At 38.2% G+C, this 17,465-nt stretch overlaps 2 protein-coding genes across 2 annotated transcripts; one reads left to right on the forward strand and one right to left on the reverse strand.

The window, feature by feature from the left end:
- The first annotated feature begins 202 nt into the window (after positions 1-202).
- On the forward strand, positions 203-13,569 carry fastkd1 (FAST kinase domains 1). Its single transcript, XM_015388667.1, has 15 exons — positions 203-431; positions 3,001-3,442; positions 3,518-3,586; positions 3,767-3,892; positions 4,978-5,376; positions 5,454-5,564; positions 7,661-7,792; positions 7,880-8,366; positions 8,449-8,563; positions 8,649-8,777; positions 8,856-8,987; positions 9,072-9,185; positions 11,949-12,093; positions 13,085-13,199; positions 13,285-13,569. Exons 2-15 carry the CDS (start codon positions 3,096-3,098, stop codon positions 13,366-13,368), a joined length of 2,505 nt encoding a protein of 834 aa, XP_015244153.1. The 5' UTR covers positions 203-431; positions 3,001-3,095; the 3' UTR covers positions 13,369-13,569.
- Positions 13,570-13,835: 266 nt separating this feature from the next.
- On the reverse strand, positions 13,836-17,259 carry klhl41 (kelch like family member 41). Its single transcript, XM_015388673.1, has 6 exons — positions 16,115-17,259; positions 15,895-16,052; positions 15,703-15,810; positions 15,437-15,622; positions 14,193-14,339; positions 13,836-14,106 (listed from the first exon to the last, which is right to left on the reverse strand). Exons 1-6 carry the CDS (start codon positions 17,198-17,200, stop codon positions 13,995-13,997), a joined length of 1,797 nt encoding a protein of 598 aa, XP_015244159.1. The 5' UTR covers positions 17,201-17,259; the 3' UTR covers positions 13,836-13,994.
- Between the last annotated feature and the right edge of the window lie 206 nt (positions 17,260-17,465).

A 17,465-nucleotide genomic window follows, 5' to 3' on the forward strand; every position in this document is an offset into this window, starting at 1 on the left:
AAAGCATTAAGATATTCTATAGACGAGTTATGTTTTTTTTCTGATATGAAGTTTTTAGAACAACGTAATTTTGGACATGAACCATTAATACGTAACCTGAGATTAGAACAAAAACGTATGTGCCTGAAAGCATTAACACGGGATAATTTAAATCTAGAATATGACCTACGTGATCCGGAAGTCAAAGCTCTTTGCACACACGCTAGGTAATTTTGACTTTGAGCTATTTTCATAACTGTGTCACAAAATAAATACTCTTTAATCTAGCAGTGTTGAAAACTGAAAGATAATTACATTTATTCGGGTATGGTATTTATATAGGGAGATGCCCATGAATCCACGTGCGAACCCAATCTATAATCAAACTTATTTAAAGTCAAGATGGGACTGTTAATTCAGCTCAGCATGGTCAACATGTCCCTATGAACGATGTAAGTATTTGCATGTAGCAAACTGTTATTAATTGTAAGCAAACTAAATTCGTTTTTAGCAATTATACAGATGTTATCACCGCCTCTTTATACAGACTCTGGCAGAATGTGTAAGAAATTGGTCTGTATCTGTATTAAAAAGCTATGCATTATCACTGACATCTTATACTGTCCATGAACGCAACAAAAATCCATTATGTATGTAGTTTGTTAGTTTATGTCCAGTATGTTAGTTTTAGATTAATTTAAATTTGCTATGTACCCCAAATCACTAGGTTATACTTTGATTGATTGCAAACTGGTTTGTGGCAGCACATTACATTAAAATCTTGTCCACATGTCAGCATATTACAGTTATTAAAGTTCAAAAATCTTATTAATTGATTCCTTAAATTAATAACATATCTAATTTTTTCCCCCCACTTGAATCAGTTGATCATGAATTATAACTAGGGCTGAAACAATCAGATTAATCGTGATTAATAAATTTTTGAAAAAATCTTTAACTAATTTAGTGATCAATTAATCATTGGAGTATAGAGACTGTAAAACATGCCTTCAGCTGAAAGAGCCACCCACCTTGAGAGGTAATTATACCAAGATTATAAAAGAATGTATAATCATTTCGCATTTAAGGTAAAAAAAAAAAAAAGTCAATGTACTATATCCAGAACTCCTCAAGAGAGAAAGTTTTAGTTTAACCTGTTTTAATTCTGTAAAGTTGTCTTTAAGGGCTTATACCGGTAACTACTTTTAACTTTAAACCATGAATCCAGACCACCAAACAGTCTGGAAAAGACAGCTCTGATGTTGTTTCTGGTTTAGGAGTTATGTAACACCAGAAACGTAATGGTAGGAGCAAATGTCCTGGATGTGTGTGTGTTAGGGTGCATTAAACATTAAATCAAGCCACACTCAGTGCCTTGCGAAACTACTATGGAATCATGTTGATTTTACAGATTTTCCACCACAGTTTTTCCTTCCACTCAACTTTCTGTTAATACTAAACTTTGTGTAGAGTCACCCACTTCCAAAGTGGCTTTTCTGTATGATAACTGTTTTTCATCCTCATGCCAACAGTGTTCTGGCTCAAACTTTGAAGATTTGTCTGCTTATTTCAGTCAATAAAAATAATAACAACTAAGATATTCAAAAAATATGGGATACATCTTTAGGCCTGCAGGCACACATAAGGTTATTGTGCTACTTGTGGCATGCAGCCTATTGTTATAAAAATACACAACCATGATAATATGTAGAATGTGATGAATATATAGACTAAAAATGAACCTTGTTTTTCTGACACTTTTATTAGTAGCCATTAAACACTGTTTCCATCACCTCTATGAATTCAGGAATCTTAGCAGGTGAAGGTTCAGCAGGCTTTATAACAAATGCAACAATGAAAGAATCTATTCGACTTCTCGATGTATTATTAGAGTGTGATAGCTTTACAGTTAAAACCAAACATTGCAGCAAAGTAGACATTTTCGATTGAATAAGGGGTTTTCCGATACAATACTGATATTACAGCTTTAATAGTTTGCCAATACCGATCTGATACTTTATTAGCACAAATCATACCAGCTTTTATGACTTATTTTATACTGTAGAATGTCGGGAAAGGCTCTATCAAGTAATATTACTAAAACAGGGAGCAAAATTCAACAAAAGCAAAAAGGTATGAAAAAAACTGATCCATGTTAAAATGAACCAATGAGTTATGGGAACTTTTAACAGTAGCAGAGTGTTTCTATCAGCGTGAAAATAAAATATTATTTTCATGCTGTAACAGACCTTAGATGCTAAGATGCTGATAAATTCTGATATTAAAGTTTTGGTTAATATCAAACCATTAACTAATGTCATTATCGGATCCGGACACATCTAATTGATATTTCTTACAATAACATAATAAATAGGTTGTGTTTGTGTATATTGCACAGCTCTAGTATGCATTTATAAAAATACTTAATGGTATGACTCAGTAATGACATAACACGTGTAAAACTATGTAGTTGAGAAGAGTTTGTATTTACATTTATTTTGAAAATGTCAAAAAATAGCTGTATGTATTTAATGTGTTCAAATATATCATTATTTCATTAAGTAGGTGTAGAGCCCTGAAAGTACAAAAGGGATAAAGTAAAAATGAATAGGTATAATTATCTTATTTGGCAAGCGTTTATTTGATTTATTTTTGAGTTAGTACAATTCATTTGGTTCAAATATGCATGGAATTCAAATATGTGCTCAAACTACTTTTTTAAATTTTTTGTATTTCATACATTTCTGTCATGATAATGCCCCTTTAAGAAGGCACAAGGCATGATGGGAGAAGAAAGCTCATGGCCTGTGTATATTTACAAAAAGAGCAAACTGTATATATGCTGTATGCTCGAACCATGGGTTTAGTTTGATAAAGTTGCACAAAAGCGAAAATCTAGTTTTTTTGTTTTTTTTTTTTAGTTCTTTTTAAGGGTGCAACATAGGCTTAGAAAGATTGGTTTTAATTTAAGATCATAATGTTATGTTTTTCTTTCTTCTTTGTGCATCGCCATGTAACTAGTTTGCAGTTCTGTGATGGGCTGACCCTGCCGATCAGTTGACAGAGAGCTGTACGCATGTGCAATGAAGAGTTCAGCACACGCCTAACTCACACCCATGTGGGGAACAATGTTCAGACTGAACTGTTTGAGGCCAAGCCTCAGAAGACTCCTTCATGGAGCTGTGGGGAGTAGAGACCAGGTGCTGGAGGGGCTTCAGGTGTGCTCTGCAGAGGACCAGGTGCTCGATATGGTAGGGAAGAACAAAGCCAAACTGACGGTGGAACATGTCAGCTTGGCTGTGAGGATGCTGTGGGAGTTTCAGAAGGAGAGACCTGAACTGCTCAGGACTGTACACCTCATCAAGAACCACCAGCAGTTCTTGACCCTCCGGGTTTTGGCAGAGAATAAAATTGCTCAGATGGATGACTTCACGCTGATCGACATGCTTTATGCTTTCCTCAGGTATACTAACAATCTATCAAATGGTGGTTTATTGAAATTCCAGCATTAAATCATGTATTACCCTCTCTTATGTAGGCTGAATGTGGAGCCACATGACTCTCTTGTGCAACAGATGGTTTCAGAAGCTTGGCTGAGACTAGACAGGTATTTTTTATTTATATTTGTTTTTATTATTTAGTCATTAGTAATTTTAAGATGAAATTAGATGCATTAACTTCATCAGTTCAGTTATTATAGGCAAAACAAGCATTTAAATCAAATAATAATTAATAATTTTTGTTTAATTATTTTCAGTCCAGTCATGTCAGACATTTCTTTCTGCAGACTTCCAATGCCATCCTTGTCCAAGTTTGCTGTGGTTTTAAATGATCAGCACCTCCAAAGCAGTCCTCTGATGGGTCATATCACCAGCATTTTGGACCAGAGATTATCGTCAATAGATGATGCCAGGTCAGTATGAAGATAAATATAAAACTTACTTTGTAACACTGTGCTTTTCAAAAGTATTAATATGCCTCAAAGTTATAAATGTCCCATTATCAAATAAGATATTTTACGTAACAAACCAACGCAATGTAGCAGATAGCTGTGTTCTGCATGGAAGAAAACCTCTTTGGTTTGTTTGCTCTGTCTTATTGGACAGAGAGCAAATTTTAGCATTCGTCTTTAATTCTTGCCCCTTAAACTTGATGGGATGTAGATCTGGACTCTTAACTGGGCCGTTCTAACACATGAATGTTTCTGATCTAAATTATTGTATTGTAGCTCCAGGAGCCACTAATGGCTGCCGTCCTGCTGATATTTGTACAGCAAGAATTGCTTTATTTTTAGCTTCATCCATTTTCCTTTACACTCTGACCAGCTTCCTTGTTACTGGTAAAGAAAAGCATCCCCGCAGCATGATGCTGCCAACACTATGTTTCAGGGAATGCTCAGGTTGACATGTTGTTTTAGATCCCAGCCACATAAACCAGGTTTTTGTTTTGACCCATGTTTTTAAAATGTTGGCAGTTTTTATGCTGGAATTATGTTGCTACAATTTCAAGAAAATTAATAGAACATTTATTTATATAAGACCTTTCCAGGTATAAAAATAATAGTGCTTTTAGCTTCATTAATGCAATGAACCAAGCCAAAAAAAAAAGCAAAACAGTGATGATTTCTGAAGATGTTTTTACAGTTCTGCTTGGTTCTTAACCAAGGCTCTGTAACAAACCTCTGAATTATGCACAGTTTATGTCCATTCACTTTTTAAACTAAAAGCAAAAAGCTGGCCACACTTTTAAGATTAAAATTTGTAGAAGAAAAAAAATGAAACTGATAATTATCTTTACTTTCCTGACAATTATTTACCCCTTTTGTTTGTGCCTTATATATAAAATGTAATATTTCAAAGTTTATGGTTACTTTCAATATGGCAAAAAAAAAAAAAAAAACGGAAAAAAGTTCAGGATGTATCGATATTTTACATACTTACTTTTATATACGTGATTGCCTTACAAATCTTGTAATGTCTTGAGTTTTTTTCCCTCCAGGATCCTGACGGCTCTGATGATCAGCGTGTCGTCTCTTGTGTCGACGCGGCTGCGGGATGCTCTGATCAGCAGAGCTGAATATCTGCTGCACACCATTGACCCGTTGAATTACAACACCCCAAGGAGGATGGTGCAGTTTCTGCGCAACGTCAAGTACATTCACCGGCCCCTGCTGGAGAAGTGCAATGAGATTTTCCTGCGCAACATTCCCCGACTGGACGCCGAGAACATCAGCCTCATTTTAGGTCTATATCAGTCCCTTCAGTTCAACAATTGCGACTTCAGACTGGCGGCTAAAGAAAGGCTGACTGAGCTGATCGACACAAGTACCGACCCTTTTTCCTTCTCCAAACTCTTTGTTGCTCTGGCACCAATCGGGAGTCCAGAGATCAGAGAAAGGTTGGTGTTGGGATCAGTATAAAGACACGTTTACACAACTTTTTACAAAAGTTTACAATATGTGTTTTGTTTCTCAGGTTGGAAAACACCACCCTCCTGGTGGCAGATGAGTTCAGTGCTCAGCAAGCTTTGGCTGTGACTGAAGCTCTGGAGGAGATTCAGAGCAGAAACCTCAGCTTATTAAACAAGTGAGTTTCTTTGGGAGTTTCATTCTGCCACTTGAAGGACATGAAGTACATTATTTCTGTGGTGTCCAACTGCCTCTTTTGATTGGCCAGAAAATCTGAGGTGGGCGTGGTTACAATTGATCTTCAGCAGGAACACATTTTGTGAGAGAATATGTCGGGCTTTTAAAAGGCACATTTTAAAATTTCATTGCTCAAATGTCAGTTTTGTTCCCTGACTTAAAGAGCTTTGGTTTTTATAAGCAATTGATTCTGTGACGATTTTGGGAAACAATGCTTTGCTCAAAAAATCTCCCAGAATCCTCATGTGTTATTAGGACTCTCTTATGATTATCTAATAAAGCGGGGCATACACTGTGCGACTTTTTTTTTTTTCATTCATTGCACGCTGCTACTGCTCACACTGTACGACTAATCGCCAGGTTTATTCGTACAGTGTGAGTCCACAGCTCACGATTTATGTTTGACCCGACGCTCTGATGCGATCTACCTGCTCACACTGTACGACTAAAAACCATGTCGGACTCAGCTCAGCAGTGAGATCGAGCTGCTTTGACTCGTCTATCTGGAAGCCAAACAAATAGCAGGGGATTATTAAGCTCAGTCGAGTGAAATGCGCAGCCTTGACAATTTGTGCAATTGTCAATGAAAGCCCTGAAAAGAAAAGGCGACGACATATTTGAAAAAAAGACATGACTGAGCAAAGGTGGCTACTGTCAATTTTACAGACAGAACTGCATTTCACTCATTGCATCCCTGCCACGCTGCTGTGTTTACATCTGAGAGTAAGAATAAAAAGAAGAATCCTTGTTTGCGCATGCACCCTGAGCGATTTGCCCACGATGGTCGGGAGAAAATCAAACATGTTTGATTTTCTCCCGACCTCACGATTCCTGAACGGGAGGTGGTCATGAGAGGCTGATCGCCACTCGTAACCCCCTGTACACTACATGACTCATGACGCACGATCAGGCTGAAAGTCGGCCCGATCGAAAGATTCTAGCATTACCGGAAAATCGCCCCGAAAATCGCACAGTGTACGCCGGGCTTAAGACTGAAACCTTAGGGCTGGAGAAGAGACAGGTTAGCAATCCATGCAGGGTTTGTTCATAACATGATATGACAGCACAGGTTGGGGTTTTTCACTACCGTACAGGCTAGAGCCATCTTTTATTTAGTTTAGCTCAATGGTTTATTTGACAATATACATCAATAAACATTGCTGTAAATGCACCAGAATTAGTCTATGGGCTATTTTTAATCTGTTGCCCGTGGGTAAATGTTTTTACACAAAGAAAAATGTAAACGCTCAAGGGTAACATTAAATGTTGTGCCAAAACTGCAAAACAACAACCTCCGTTTTTCATCACAATGTTTTTTTTTTTTATCACAGCTGCTTACCTTATCAAGGCTGCACTGTAAGAAATGAAATTGTGTAGAGAGCTGTTCTTAACGAAATTTCTTTTTGGTTACACTTGTGTGTACAAAATGACATAATTAATATGTCTACGTCTCTCTAACAAAATTATATAAAATCACCAATCATTAAATGTTAAAAAGCAGGCTGTTTTCTTTGGAAAACACGTTTTTTCTCTTAAAAAGCAAGTTCTTTTAAAAAGGAAATGGTTTTCTTTGAACCCTTCATCTGGGGTGAAAGTGATTATAGTAGAGGTATACTCATTAGATAGGGATACATATCTGCTCGGTGGAAAAAAACAAAATGTTTTTAAAGAAGATTTTAGAGGTAAAAGCTCTGATTGACAGAGTTCTCCTTTTGAGCAGTTGGTTTTTCAGCTTGATAAACCATTTATTAAGTCATTTATTAAACCCAAAAGCTTCACTGATTTTTCTTAATAACTTTAAAATGATTTAAGCTGTAACACACCCCCACAAAGCAGATTGGTTAATAAAATTCAAGCATCGATCACCCTTATATTAATGTAATTATAATGTAATCTAATGTGGCCACTTTGAGGAAACGAAAGCTGCTCTGTAGGTCCGTTCCTGCTGAGGAACCTGTTTCCACATGAAACATCGGAATAAATTCACTTCCTTTATCTATTTTCTTTTTGTGGAATAATTTCTGTATTATTTTCCAGAATTGCATCTGTGATCCAGAAGAACCTTCATGCCTACAAGTCGGTGGAGGTGGCCAGGATCACCCAGGCCCTGTTCCTGTTGCATTATCAGAACCCAGAACTCTTTGCTACCCTCAGAAAAGTTTTGGCGAGGTGAGTTTTTATTCAGAGGTAGGTTTTTTTTTTTTCATCCCAGTTGAAGCCGATCAGAAGCACACTGATGGACGTTTCATGCTGTAGTTTTTTGCAGCGCAGCTTCTACCCCTACGAAGTGACCATGCTGACCCGGGTTCTCTCCATGCTGCCCAGCCCGCGCCTCGATGAGGGCGTGGTCTCTCGGGTGGATGACGTGATAGCACAGTGTAACCTAAGCGAACTCAACACCATCTCCTTCGCTGTTGCTAAGTGGATACGGAACGATCCTTCGTACCGCCACAACACCCACAGCAGGTATGTGCGGCTGCTGCAGCGCCTGAGCCACTTTGGCCACGAGAGACTGCAGACGGCCGACCGGCTGGACCTGGTGCTGGAGGAACTCAAATACGTGTCCGGAGAGTGGTTCGAGGAGATGCTACTCGAAGAGACTATCGTCACCCTGAAGAGGATGATGGATCAAATAAACCCAACCACGGTTCCCGACCTCGCCTTCTTCTTGACCAGAACCAATCATCTTTACCCTCCTCTGATGGACAGAATTGCCAGCGTTGCCACTGAACACATCAACAAAGTACCCAATAAGACATCCTAACATTTTATTCTTGATTAATAACATCTCTACTAACATTTGTTTCTTTTTTTTTCTCCTTAAGATTCACTTCTCGGCCACATATGCCACCCTGCTGCCATTTTCTGTCCTGAATTATGAACCTGTCAATGCAGATGAGCTTTATGATGCTTGTATTAAGCGCTTCACTCCTCACATAAGTAAGTTATTCATTACTTCATCCCTTCGTTATGTATTTTCTCCTACTGTGAATATACACTTATAATCATCTCTGTATGTTTTTAGGCTCATTTGACCCTCATCTGTTGGTCCTCCTGGCGTATTCCTTGGCTGTAGCAGATCGATTTCCTGAAGAACTAATCAGAGAAATCTTCAGCATTGATTTTCTTGGAAAACTGGACTGCCAGCTGGAAAGTATGACCTTAATAATACCTCTGCAAATATGAGGGAAAGTCTTTCTTCAGCTGGATGAAAGGGAGTGTATTCCAACAGGTCTCCCTGATGCCCTGAACATGAGGACACGACAGCGCCTCATGGAGCTCAACCGGGCCGTGTGTCTGGAATGTCCAGAGTTTCAGGTCCCTTGGTTTCACGAGCGTTACTGCCAGCAGCTGCAGAGGAAAGGTAAGAGGACGGGGTTCATGCCTGTTTTCCATTTTGAGGCCAACTGTTTTTGAAATGTATGAAACTTTTCCTGAATGGATTCAGGGAACGGCTCCGTCAGTCCCGTGCAGCAACAGATCCATAAAATGTTGGGCGAAGTTCTCGGTGGAATCAACTTTGTTCAAGCAGCCGTTACCACTCCATATTTTTACACCGTAGGTGAGTACTGGTAAACAGGAATGCAAGCAGAGCACCTTAAAAACTATTCACACGTCTTAAACTTTCTTTTTGTATTCCAACCTATAGTGTGTTTTGGTGTGATTTATGTGGTTGATTAACAGAGTTGTGAAAAAGTTTAGTCCACATGTAAAGGGAAATACAAATCTTAAGTCTGTCGATTTGTAAAATAAAGATAAAGCTACAATTAAATAGTTCAAGATTTAAAATTTTTATTAGCCAATTGTGACAGACATCAGTCCAGACACATTGGAATTCTTTTGCAGAGCCCTGAAGGCAAAAAAAAACTAAACAGGGAATACATAAAAGAAAAAAATAAAATAAAATGGAAAAGATAAAACATAAAGAGATATGGAGACTAAATATTAATATATAACCTTAGTAGGTAAGGTATTTTCTTTTTTTATTTTATGGTAGGTAAGTGACATTGAAGTGACATTATAAATCTGTTTAAGTATATAAAATGTACAGTATAACTGCAAACAATGGCGGTGTGCAGAGTAATGAATATGAATAAATATTTAGATCAAAGTATAACAATGGCCTAGTAATCCAAGCCCAGACCGAAATACAGTTAAGAATCCAATCTGACTTGGCATGCGAAGGGGTAACATCCAAAGCTGTTCAATAAAGACTGAAATGAACTTGCTGCTCAAATAAAGGGCCATATTGAAAAGTTTTGATTCGATTGGCTTCAATACAAATGCACTTCCCACTGGTCAGGTTTTATTTATAAAAATTCTTGAAACCCAGGTAGAGTTTTTCTTCTGTTTCACCATATTTCACCACTTTGAGTAGTTCTATCACATTAGAATCTCAATAAAATGTTTTGAGCCTTGTGTTTTTTTACAGTACGTGTACTAAAGGCACTGGACAGTTAGCACTTATCTGAGTGGACTTTAAATCATGATGGGACAGGGAATAAATGAAACCCTAAGGAAATATGAGTGAAACAAATTTGCCACAATGGGTTTTATTTACTTTCTAGAAGGAAGAATTTGATAAATCAAGAAACTTGGCTGACCAACAGCCATAAGATAAGATGTTTTCAATCAGTCTTATCTATAAACAGGGGCGTTGCTAGGCACAAAGCTTTACTGGGGCACTGGCCCCCTAACGCATATGCCCCTCCTTCCATACACAAATACAGACAAGCACACTGCCCCACCCTGATAAATTCCTACCAAAATTAGCAGTTGAGATATTGAGTGTAAGAGCATATTTGTTTTAACAAACATGAACATTTTCAACATTGCAGCTATAAAAAATAAGACATCACCAACTTTGACAAATAAAAAGCTTCCTTATACACATTCTGAAGTAATCATTAATTCCTAGGTTTCAAAGTTTTAGTTCAGGTGAAAGTTTAACTCAACATGAACTAAGTTTTTCTTTTATTTTTGAGCATTAAAGTGTACCTCCTATTTTTCATTTTTGCAAAGCGGTCAATCACTTCACTGTGACTCAGCTTAGAAAGTTCTTCCTTTTCAACTGATAAAATAGCAAGATGATGGAGCCTGTCTTGTCCCATTGTGCACCTCGGCCAAGTGTGGAGCCTTCTCAACACACTGAATGACCTTTCACAACTACAGCTGTTGATTGTGATTGTGAGGGAGATCTGGATGACCTGCGTTAGTGTTGGGAACATGGTGTTATCAAGCAAATTGAAAACACACTGCATATCCTTGATGACAAAGCTTTCTTTTTCAACCAGGAAAAGCTTTCAAACCATTTTGAATTAACGTTTTTTTACTCCAAATTTGTCCTGGGGATAGTGGGACAACTTCACTTCTTTAGGACTATCATGCTTTCCCCCTAAGTCACTAATGTCCCCTTCTTGTTTGTGGAAGCTGGTTGTTGCTCCATCATCACCTTCATGGTCCTGTCACTCGCCTGTCAGTCTCGCCTCCTCCTCCCTTTCCTACTCCAGCACCTGCATTCTCATTCTCTAAAGCAAACATTAAAAAACGTAAATTTATAATTATGTAAATATCAATTATATTGCTAATAACGTTCCTAATGTAACTGGTTACATTAAATCACTAATTCATAACGGGACCTTACCTCCCTCTCTCATCTTGTTTTACTGCTTCCCTGTCTCTGCTTCGTGTGAGGAATTTCCTGATATCAATCTACAAACTAATGCAGTAATTTTCAGCTAGTAGCCTATAAATCATGTGGTTTCACTGGGAAAATAATAAAATTGACAGGTAAGAAACGTTACCAGAACAAAAAATACGTCGCGGCCGCACAGTGTCCCATCCAACTCAGTTGAGAGCAGCGCGTTAGTTTACCTGCAGTTCATGCAGTGACATGTGCTGATGTGGGGGCGCTAAGACATCCTCAATTTGGAGTTACCAACACACCTGCTACGCATTTGAGTAGAAATACACGTCTCCTCCCGTTGAAATTATCTAAATTGATACATTAAAAAAATGTATTATCTTTGCAAATATTCACAAGATTTATACTGGGGCACAGCTCATTTATACTGGGGCACGTGCCCCAGTAAATGGGGTCTGGCGACGCCGATGTCTATAAAGATGTTAAAATCTACTGTTGGGTTAACCCTGAATGAACCCCACAAATATTAAAGAATAATGCAGACAATTGACTAGACTGATACCAGAATGCAGTGACTTTGCTTTTTCAGGGTTATGAAGCAGCACTGATGTAAAGCTTTTTTGTGTGACTTGCTTTTTATTCAGAAATCTGTTAATAAATGTTTTTATTTATGTATTTCAGATTTCGAATGTAAAGTGGACAAACACTTGAAGCCCTTGTCTTACTCTGAGCCAGGCACTTTGCAGATCTCAGACAGAGGAAAGGTTCTCTGGGACTCAAGTTCACTGGAAAGTGGCCAAGATGAGCTTCCAGCTGGAGCACAGCGGTGAGGATGCACAGCAGGAGCCCCTCGATTCAATCATTCAGGGAATCGGGTCATGGGTTCTCAAAAAGCCATGTCCTCATCTCTTTATTGCACGTGAATAAGAAATATTACTTGATTCGCTACATTGTTCTGTGTCATTTTGTCTTTTCCACCATACTTTACAAAGATTTCCATACTGTTTTAGTGTGTATTTTATTCCTGATCTTACTAATCCTTCACCTTAAAATGCAGTAAGGAGAAATGACACAGTTAAAGACTTTCCAACCCATGGATAATATCTGGGATGTTTTTTTTTTTTTTTACAATTTGTCCCTCAAGAGCCACCACCTTGTTTCATAGTGTCCGTCTTCTCTTGTGTGTTGCTTTTTTGTGATACACATTTACACCCAAATTTACACCTTTGTCTCTTCTGATCACACAAACTTCTTCCACATGTTTGGTGTTTCCTGTCCTAACTTAAGGTAAACTGCTAATTGGAGGTGTCATAGCTTTCTTTAAGCCACTCATCCCTGAAGACCAGATTTATGGAGCATATTATGATCAGTAGTCACTCTGTTGATATATTTATCCTCCTGAGTTTGGTTTCTCTGCAGCTCCTCCAGGGTAACCAAGTTATTTTGATTCTTTCTTTGATTATTTCTCTTCGTGTTTGACCTGTCAGTTTAGATTGCCAGATTTGTCTCAGTAGGTATACCAACAAGACAATCACTATTGTAACATAACTGATTAAACAAAGGATGGATAATTTTGCTTTAAACTCCTTTAAAACTTCCTGTATGAACTCCTGGCTTTGTTTGTTTGGGAGCAAAAAATCTGTTTTGGTCTGTTGCATAAAATTAGAATAAAATACATTTAAGTATCTAGTTGCAACCTTTATAAGAAACTATAATAAAGACTGGAAACAGGAGATTTCGATGCAGAAAGCAGCTTACAGACTTTACATTAAAAATGGGATAAAGCCAATGATGAATGTGTCGTCTGTTTCTTATAGAATCGTTATCGACTTTCTGGATTCCAAGTTCTTCTGCAAAAACTCTCATCACATGAAAGGTGAAGCCTTAATGAGAAAGAGACATCTGGAGATTTTGGGATACCGTGTTGTTCAGGTAGAAACAGTAGTCAGCGTGGTGTTGAATTTATGGTGTGACAGTTATTAATGCGCTGCTATGATTTATGCCTTATCTTTTGCAGATCCCCCACTTTGAATGGAACTCCATGGAGCTTTCTACACACCACGCTTGGAAGGAATATCTTAGAAAGAAAATTCTGGGATGATCCTTTTTTTTTTCCTCTTGCCTTATTTATAAGATGATGAGAAAATATGGGGGTTTTCTGCATCGTAGCACAGCTTTGGTTTAAGGTCTGAGCAGATCCTCTGAACAAAAAGTGCTACGATGCTGTCCAGGTGACATGAATCTACCTCCCTCATGTTAAGTGGCAGTGAATTATGTGCTTTTGTATTAAATAACTTAAAAATGTAAATGGGAAGTGGTTGTGTCTTATTGGATTAATGAAGATTTAATATATGATTTTATTTGTATTTTTGTTATTTAGAAAAAAAAAAATCGAAATTTTGTAACCTTTTGTCTATACTGCCTTTTTCCATGTTAAACATTTTTTTATGTATGAACGCAGCTTGAAATATTTTCCTTTAAAGTTACGGAGGAAACTCCTCCCTAACTTTAATCTATTTGTATCTCAAATACATAAATATCATTTTTGTTAGCTTAAAAACTGAAATATTTTTTCTTATTTGATATATCATTTTTATTTTTAAACATTTTAATCAGACTGTAGTTCAACACAGGAAAAAGTTACTTCATTTTAAAACAATAAAAACCACCTTTTTCTAGGAGCTTGCAAATAAAACTGTCCGAAAGCAAAGAGGCAAAGGTCCTGCGTTACAGTTTGGGCATTTTGGCTGCGTTCAGTCGCATGGAGACACATGAAGCTCCGGCTGCGTAACGCATCTCTTTGATCATCCCGCTCCACTGTTTGGTGTCATCTTCATACCTGATACAACCAATAAAAAAAGTATTACTACTGTATTTAAACACAATGTATAAATTGATGGTAACAGGAGGAAAACCCAAACATACTGCCAAATGTCGATGACTTCAGTAGGCGTACACTCGTGGTTCTCGTTGTCCACCATGGCGAAGCCTCCCACAGCATACAGCAGCCCCCCACAGCTCACCAGGTTGATTGAGCTCCTCTCCTGGGGAAACTCTGTGAAGGGCGACCACCTGCAACAAAGAACATAATTATCTAAAATTTGGCGAGTATGAAAGATTTTAAGTAACAAGAATAAACTTTCCATCTTTTTTTGTTATACTTCGTTTTGCAAAAGCCTTTTAAAGTAACAGTCAATGGAATTACTCGTTTTTCTGCTTAAATAAAAGACATAAGTATTTTAAACATAGATTAGTACTTGTAAGATATTTACCAGTTAGTCATTTCATTGGGCTTTTTTTTTAACACCATAAATTACCATTAAATATGGCCTTTTTTTCATTCATACATCCATTGTCTTTAGGCTTTATTCTGATGTCTTCTGACCCTTTTAAATCTTCCTGTACACTAATGTATTTATTATGATTTAAATAATTACGAACCCTTTAAATAAACAATTGTTCTACGAATTCTTACCAGTTATAATTTTTTATGAGAAACTCCAGTCTTTAGGTGGTGGAATTCATTACAATGTAGTTTATATGGATTTAATTCCTAAAAATGCAAAAACATCTAAAATGATCAAGAAATTTACTGTTGCTATTATAAAATGTAGCTAGATGTTCCCATAAAAATTAAAATCCTTTCACCATAACTTCATAAAAACTGAATTTTTTCTTTTTTTTACTTTCAGTATTAAGAAAAAACTTCCATATCGTAATTCTACATAAGTTCTAACATTTAGAAATTTCATTATACGACATGTGCCTAAAGACACTTTAAAAATTTGTGCCAGAACTAAAGAATACACATGGCAGAAACCTAGAGGTTTGTATTTAGGGGACAGGACAGAATTCAACAAGGACCCGGTAGATTATTCATCCTTCAGATGATTTATATATACTTTAGCTAACAGGTATCTAAAATAAAAGTTATTTTACCAATTGGAACAATTGCTAATTCTGTTTTAGAAGCCTTTGTGCCTAAATATTTCATATACTACTACTAATACTTAAATCACTTAAACTGTATAAAGGTTCTGGGAATTGGACAAAAAAAAAAGCAGCTGTAGTACAAAGAAAACTTTTTTTCATCTATAAACTGTCACTGGAAGATCTGGCTTGAATGTTCTGAATAACGAACATATCTGTATTTAAAATCCAGCCCTTACTTGTTGGACCCAAAGTCATAGGCTTCGCATGCTGCTGTCAGTCCGTCTTCATTGACTCCTCCAGCGACAATAAGCCTGCCCTTGTGGATAACTGCTCCAAACATGGATCTAGAAGTCTTCATTGAAGCGACCTCCTTCCACTCTGACCTCTTGTGGTTGTATGCAAACATCTTATTTGTTGCTTTGCTTTAGTGAAGAAGACAAAACAGCACCATTGTTAGAGCTAATAAAAGTTTCATTTGCATTAAATGCATGCAGGAGCTTACTTGTCGTCAGTTTTTCCTCCTAGGCAGTACACTAAGCCGTTCATAGATACCACACAGTGGCCGTGGATTTTCACAGGTAACTTCTTTGTTTCTGTCCACTTCATTTTCCTGGAAGTAGAAGAAACACGACTTCTGTAAGGACAAACTATTCTAAGTAAACCTCCATTCAAATGTTTAACATGTGAAACCTACTCTGTATCATAGCACAAAACGGTGTCATGAGACTCATTGGACTGTAAATCTTTTCCTGCCACTGCGAATATTAGGTTTTCAAATTCGCCCATTGCGAAGAGACACCTAGGGGAAGGCATCGGTGGAAGGGCTTGCCATTCGGCAGCAAGGCTGTCCAGCTGAAAAGTAAAGACACGTTTTAAAAACTGAGCGCTGTTTGAATCAAGCAACGCTTCCCTACCTGGTAGAAGTAGCACTGCAGTGGGTTTTCTTTATCCTCCTCATCTACAAACAATCCTCCCAGCACATACAGCTTGTTCTTCTTCGATGTGAGGCTGACGTGGTTTCGGGGAATTCGCTCAGACATTGCTGCCAGAAAACATTCATTCTCTTGGCCGTCGTAAGCCACGGCGGCAGTGTCATTAATCATGACGATCACATCTTTGGCGTACATGCCGTATCTGCGGTTGTTGTTCAGGTAACCTGGCAGCGTCTCCTCCTCTCCCTCAGCATCACCTGAGCCCTTGTTCTTCTCTGGCAGCTTGCCTGCGAATGCTTCCTTTATGACTTTGATCTTTTTGAGGAGCTCTGGATCAGCCTTGATGAGCTCATCTTTCTCCACTTTTTCTTTGAAGTATTTCTCTGGAATAAGACGGAAGCGAATGTAGTCAAAAGCCTCCTCCAAGGATTTTGCTCGTTTTTCTTTATCCTTCCTGATCCACCTCATGAGAGCCTCAAACACAGACTCTTCTTTCTCAACATTTAACCTATCAGCTCCGATGATGGCGAAGAGCTCAGGTGGGGCGAGCTCTAGGAAATCATCATCTTTGACAACGGTCTCAAAGCGATCGGCGATGTAATCTCTGGCTGCCATGGCCAGCCTGGCACAGTTCAGCATCAGCCCCAGCCTGTAGATGGCGAGGCAGCTCTTCTCTGTGATACTCTTTTGTAGATAATTCACACAAACCGTGAACGCCGAGGGGATCTGGAACCGATTTGCAATGGCCAAGATGTCCTGAACGTTGCTGTCAGTGATGTCAATCTCAGCAGAGTACAGATAATTCACAATCAGCTCCATAAGGTTAGGATCAAGGTTCTCCAAGACGACCTCCTTCCTGTCCACCTCTTGTCCATCCACAGAGAAGAAAAGCTCCCGGAAATATGGGCTGCATGCTGCTAGAATGAGCCGGTGGCTGGGGATGCTTCTGTCTCCAACCTTTAGGACACAGTCAATCAGCTTATTCTCATTCAAGAGCTCTTTGAGTCCATCTTGTAACAGAGTGCTCTGAAACAGACGAAGATCCTCTCTCAGACCTTGGGCGTCCATTCTCTTCTGTGGACAGAAGGCAGCACACTACAGGCACACAGGTCTGTAGCTGCTTCAATATAACCATGCCCTGCTAAATATAGCCCACCACCCTAACCAGGAAGAATTCAGGTTGGCCAAAGTGGAGCTCTCACCCAGCTGTCACAAAGGCCAAACAACTGTGGAGCCTTGTCACTCCTATATTGTTGTACAGCCACACAAAAATAACACAATCCTTATGCTTTATTCCAACTTTGGCTCTCTTTCTGAAAGGAACATTCGATTC

This window comes from Cyprinodon variegatus, unplaced genomic scaffold (genome assembly GCF_000732505.1).
Source record: "Cyprinodon variegatus isolate N-32 unplaced genomic scaffold, C_variegatus-1.0 Scaffold432, whole genome shotgun sequence".
NCBI lineage: Eukaryota > Metazoa > Chordata > Actinopteri > Cyprinodontiformes > Cyprinodontidae > Cyprinodon > Cyprinodon variegatus.

Coding starts and splice junctions, on each gene's coding strand:
- fastkd1 (XM_015388667.1), top strand. CDS start 3,096: ATGTGGGGAACAATGTTCAGACTGAACTGTTTGAGGCCAAGCCTCAGA. Junction 7,793..7,879: donor CTCAGAAAAGTTTTGGCGAG/GTGAGTTTTTAT, acceptor TTCATGCTGTAG/TTTTTTGCAGCGCAGCTTCT. Junction 9,186..11,948: donor TCCATATTTTTACACCGTAG/GTGAGTACTGGT, acceptor TATGTATTTCAG/ATTTCGAATGTAAAGTGGAC.
- klhl41 (XM_015388673.1), bottom strand. CDS start 17,200: ATGGACGCCCAAGGTCTGAGAGAGGATCTTCGTCTGTTTCAGAGCACT. Junction 15,811..15,894: donor GTTTTGTGCTATGATACAGA/GTAGGTTTCACA, acceptor TTCTACTTCCAG/GAAAATGAAGTGGACAGAAA. Junction 15,623..15,702: donor GGAGGAAAAACTGACGACAA/GTAAGCTCCTGC, acceptor TCTTCACTAAAG/CAAAGCAACAAATAAGATGT.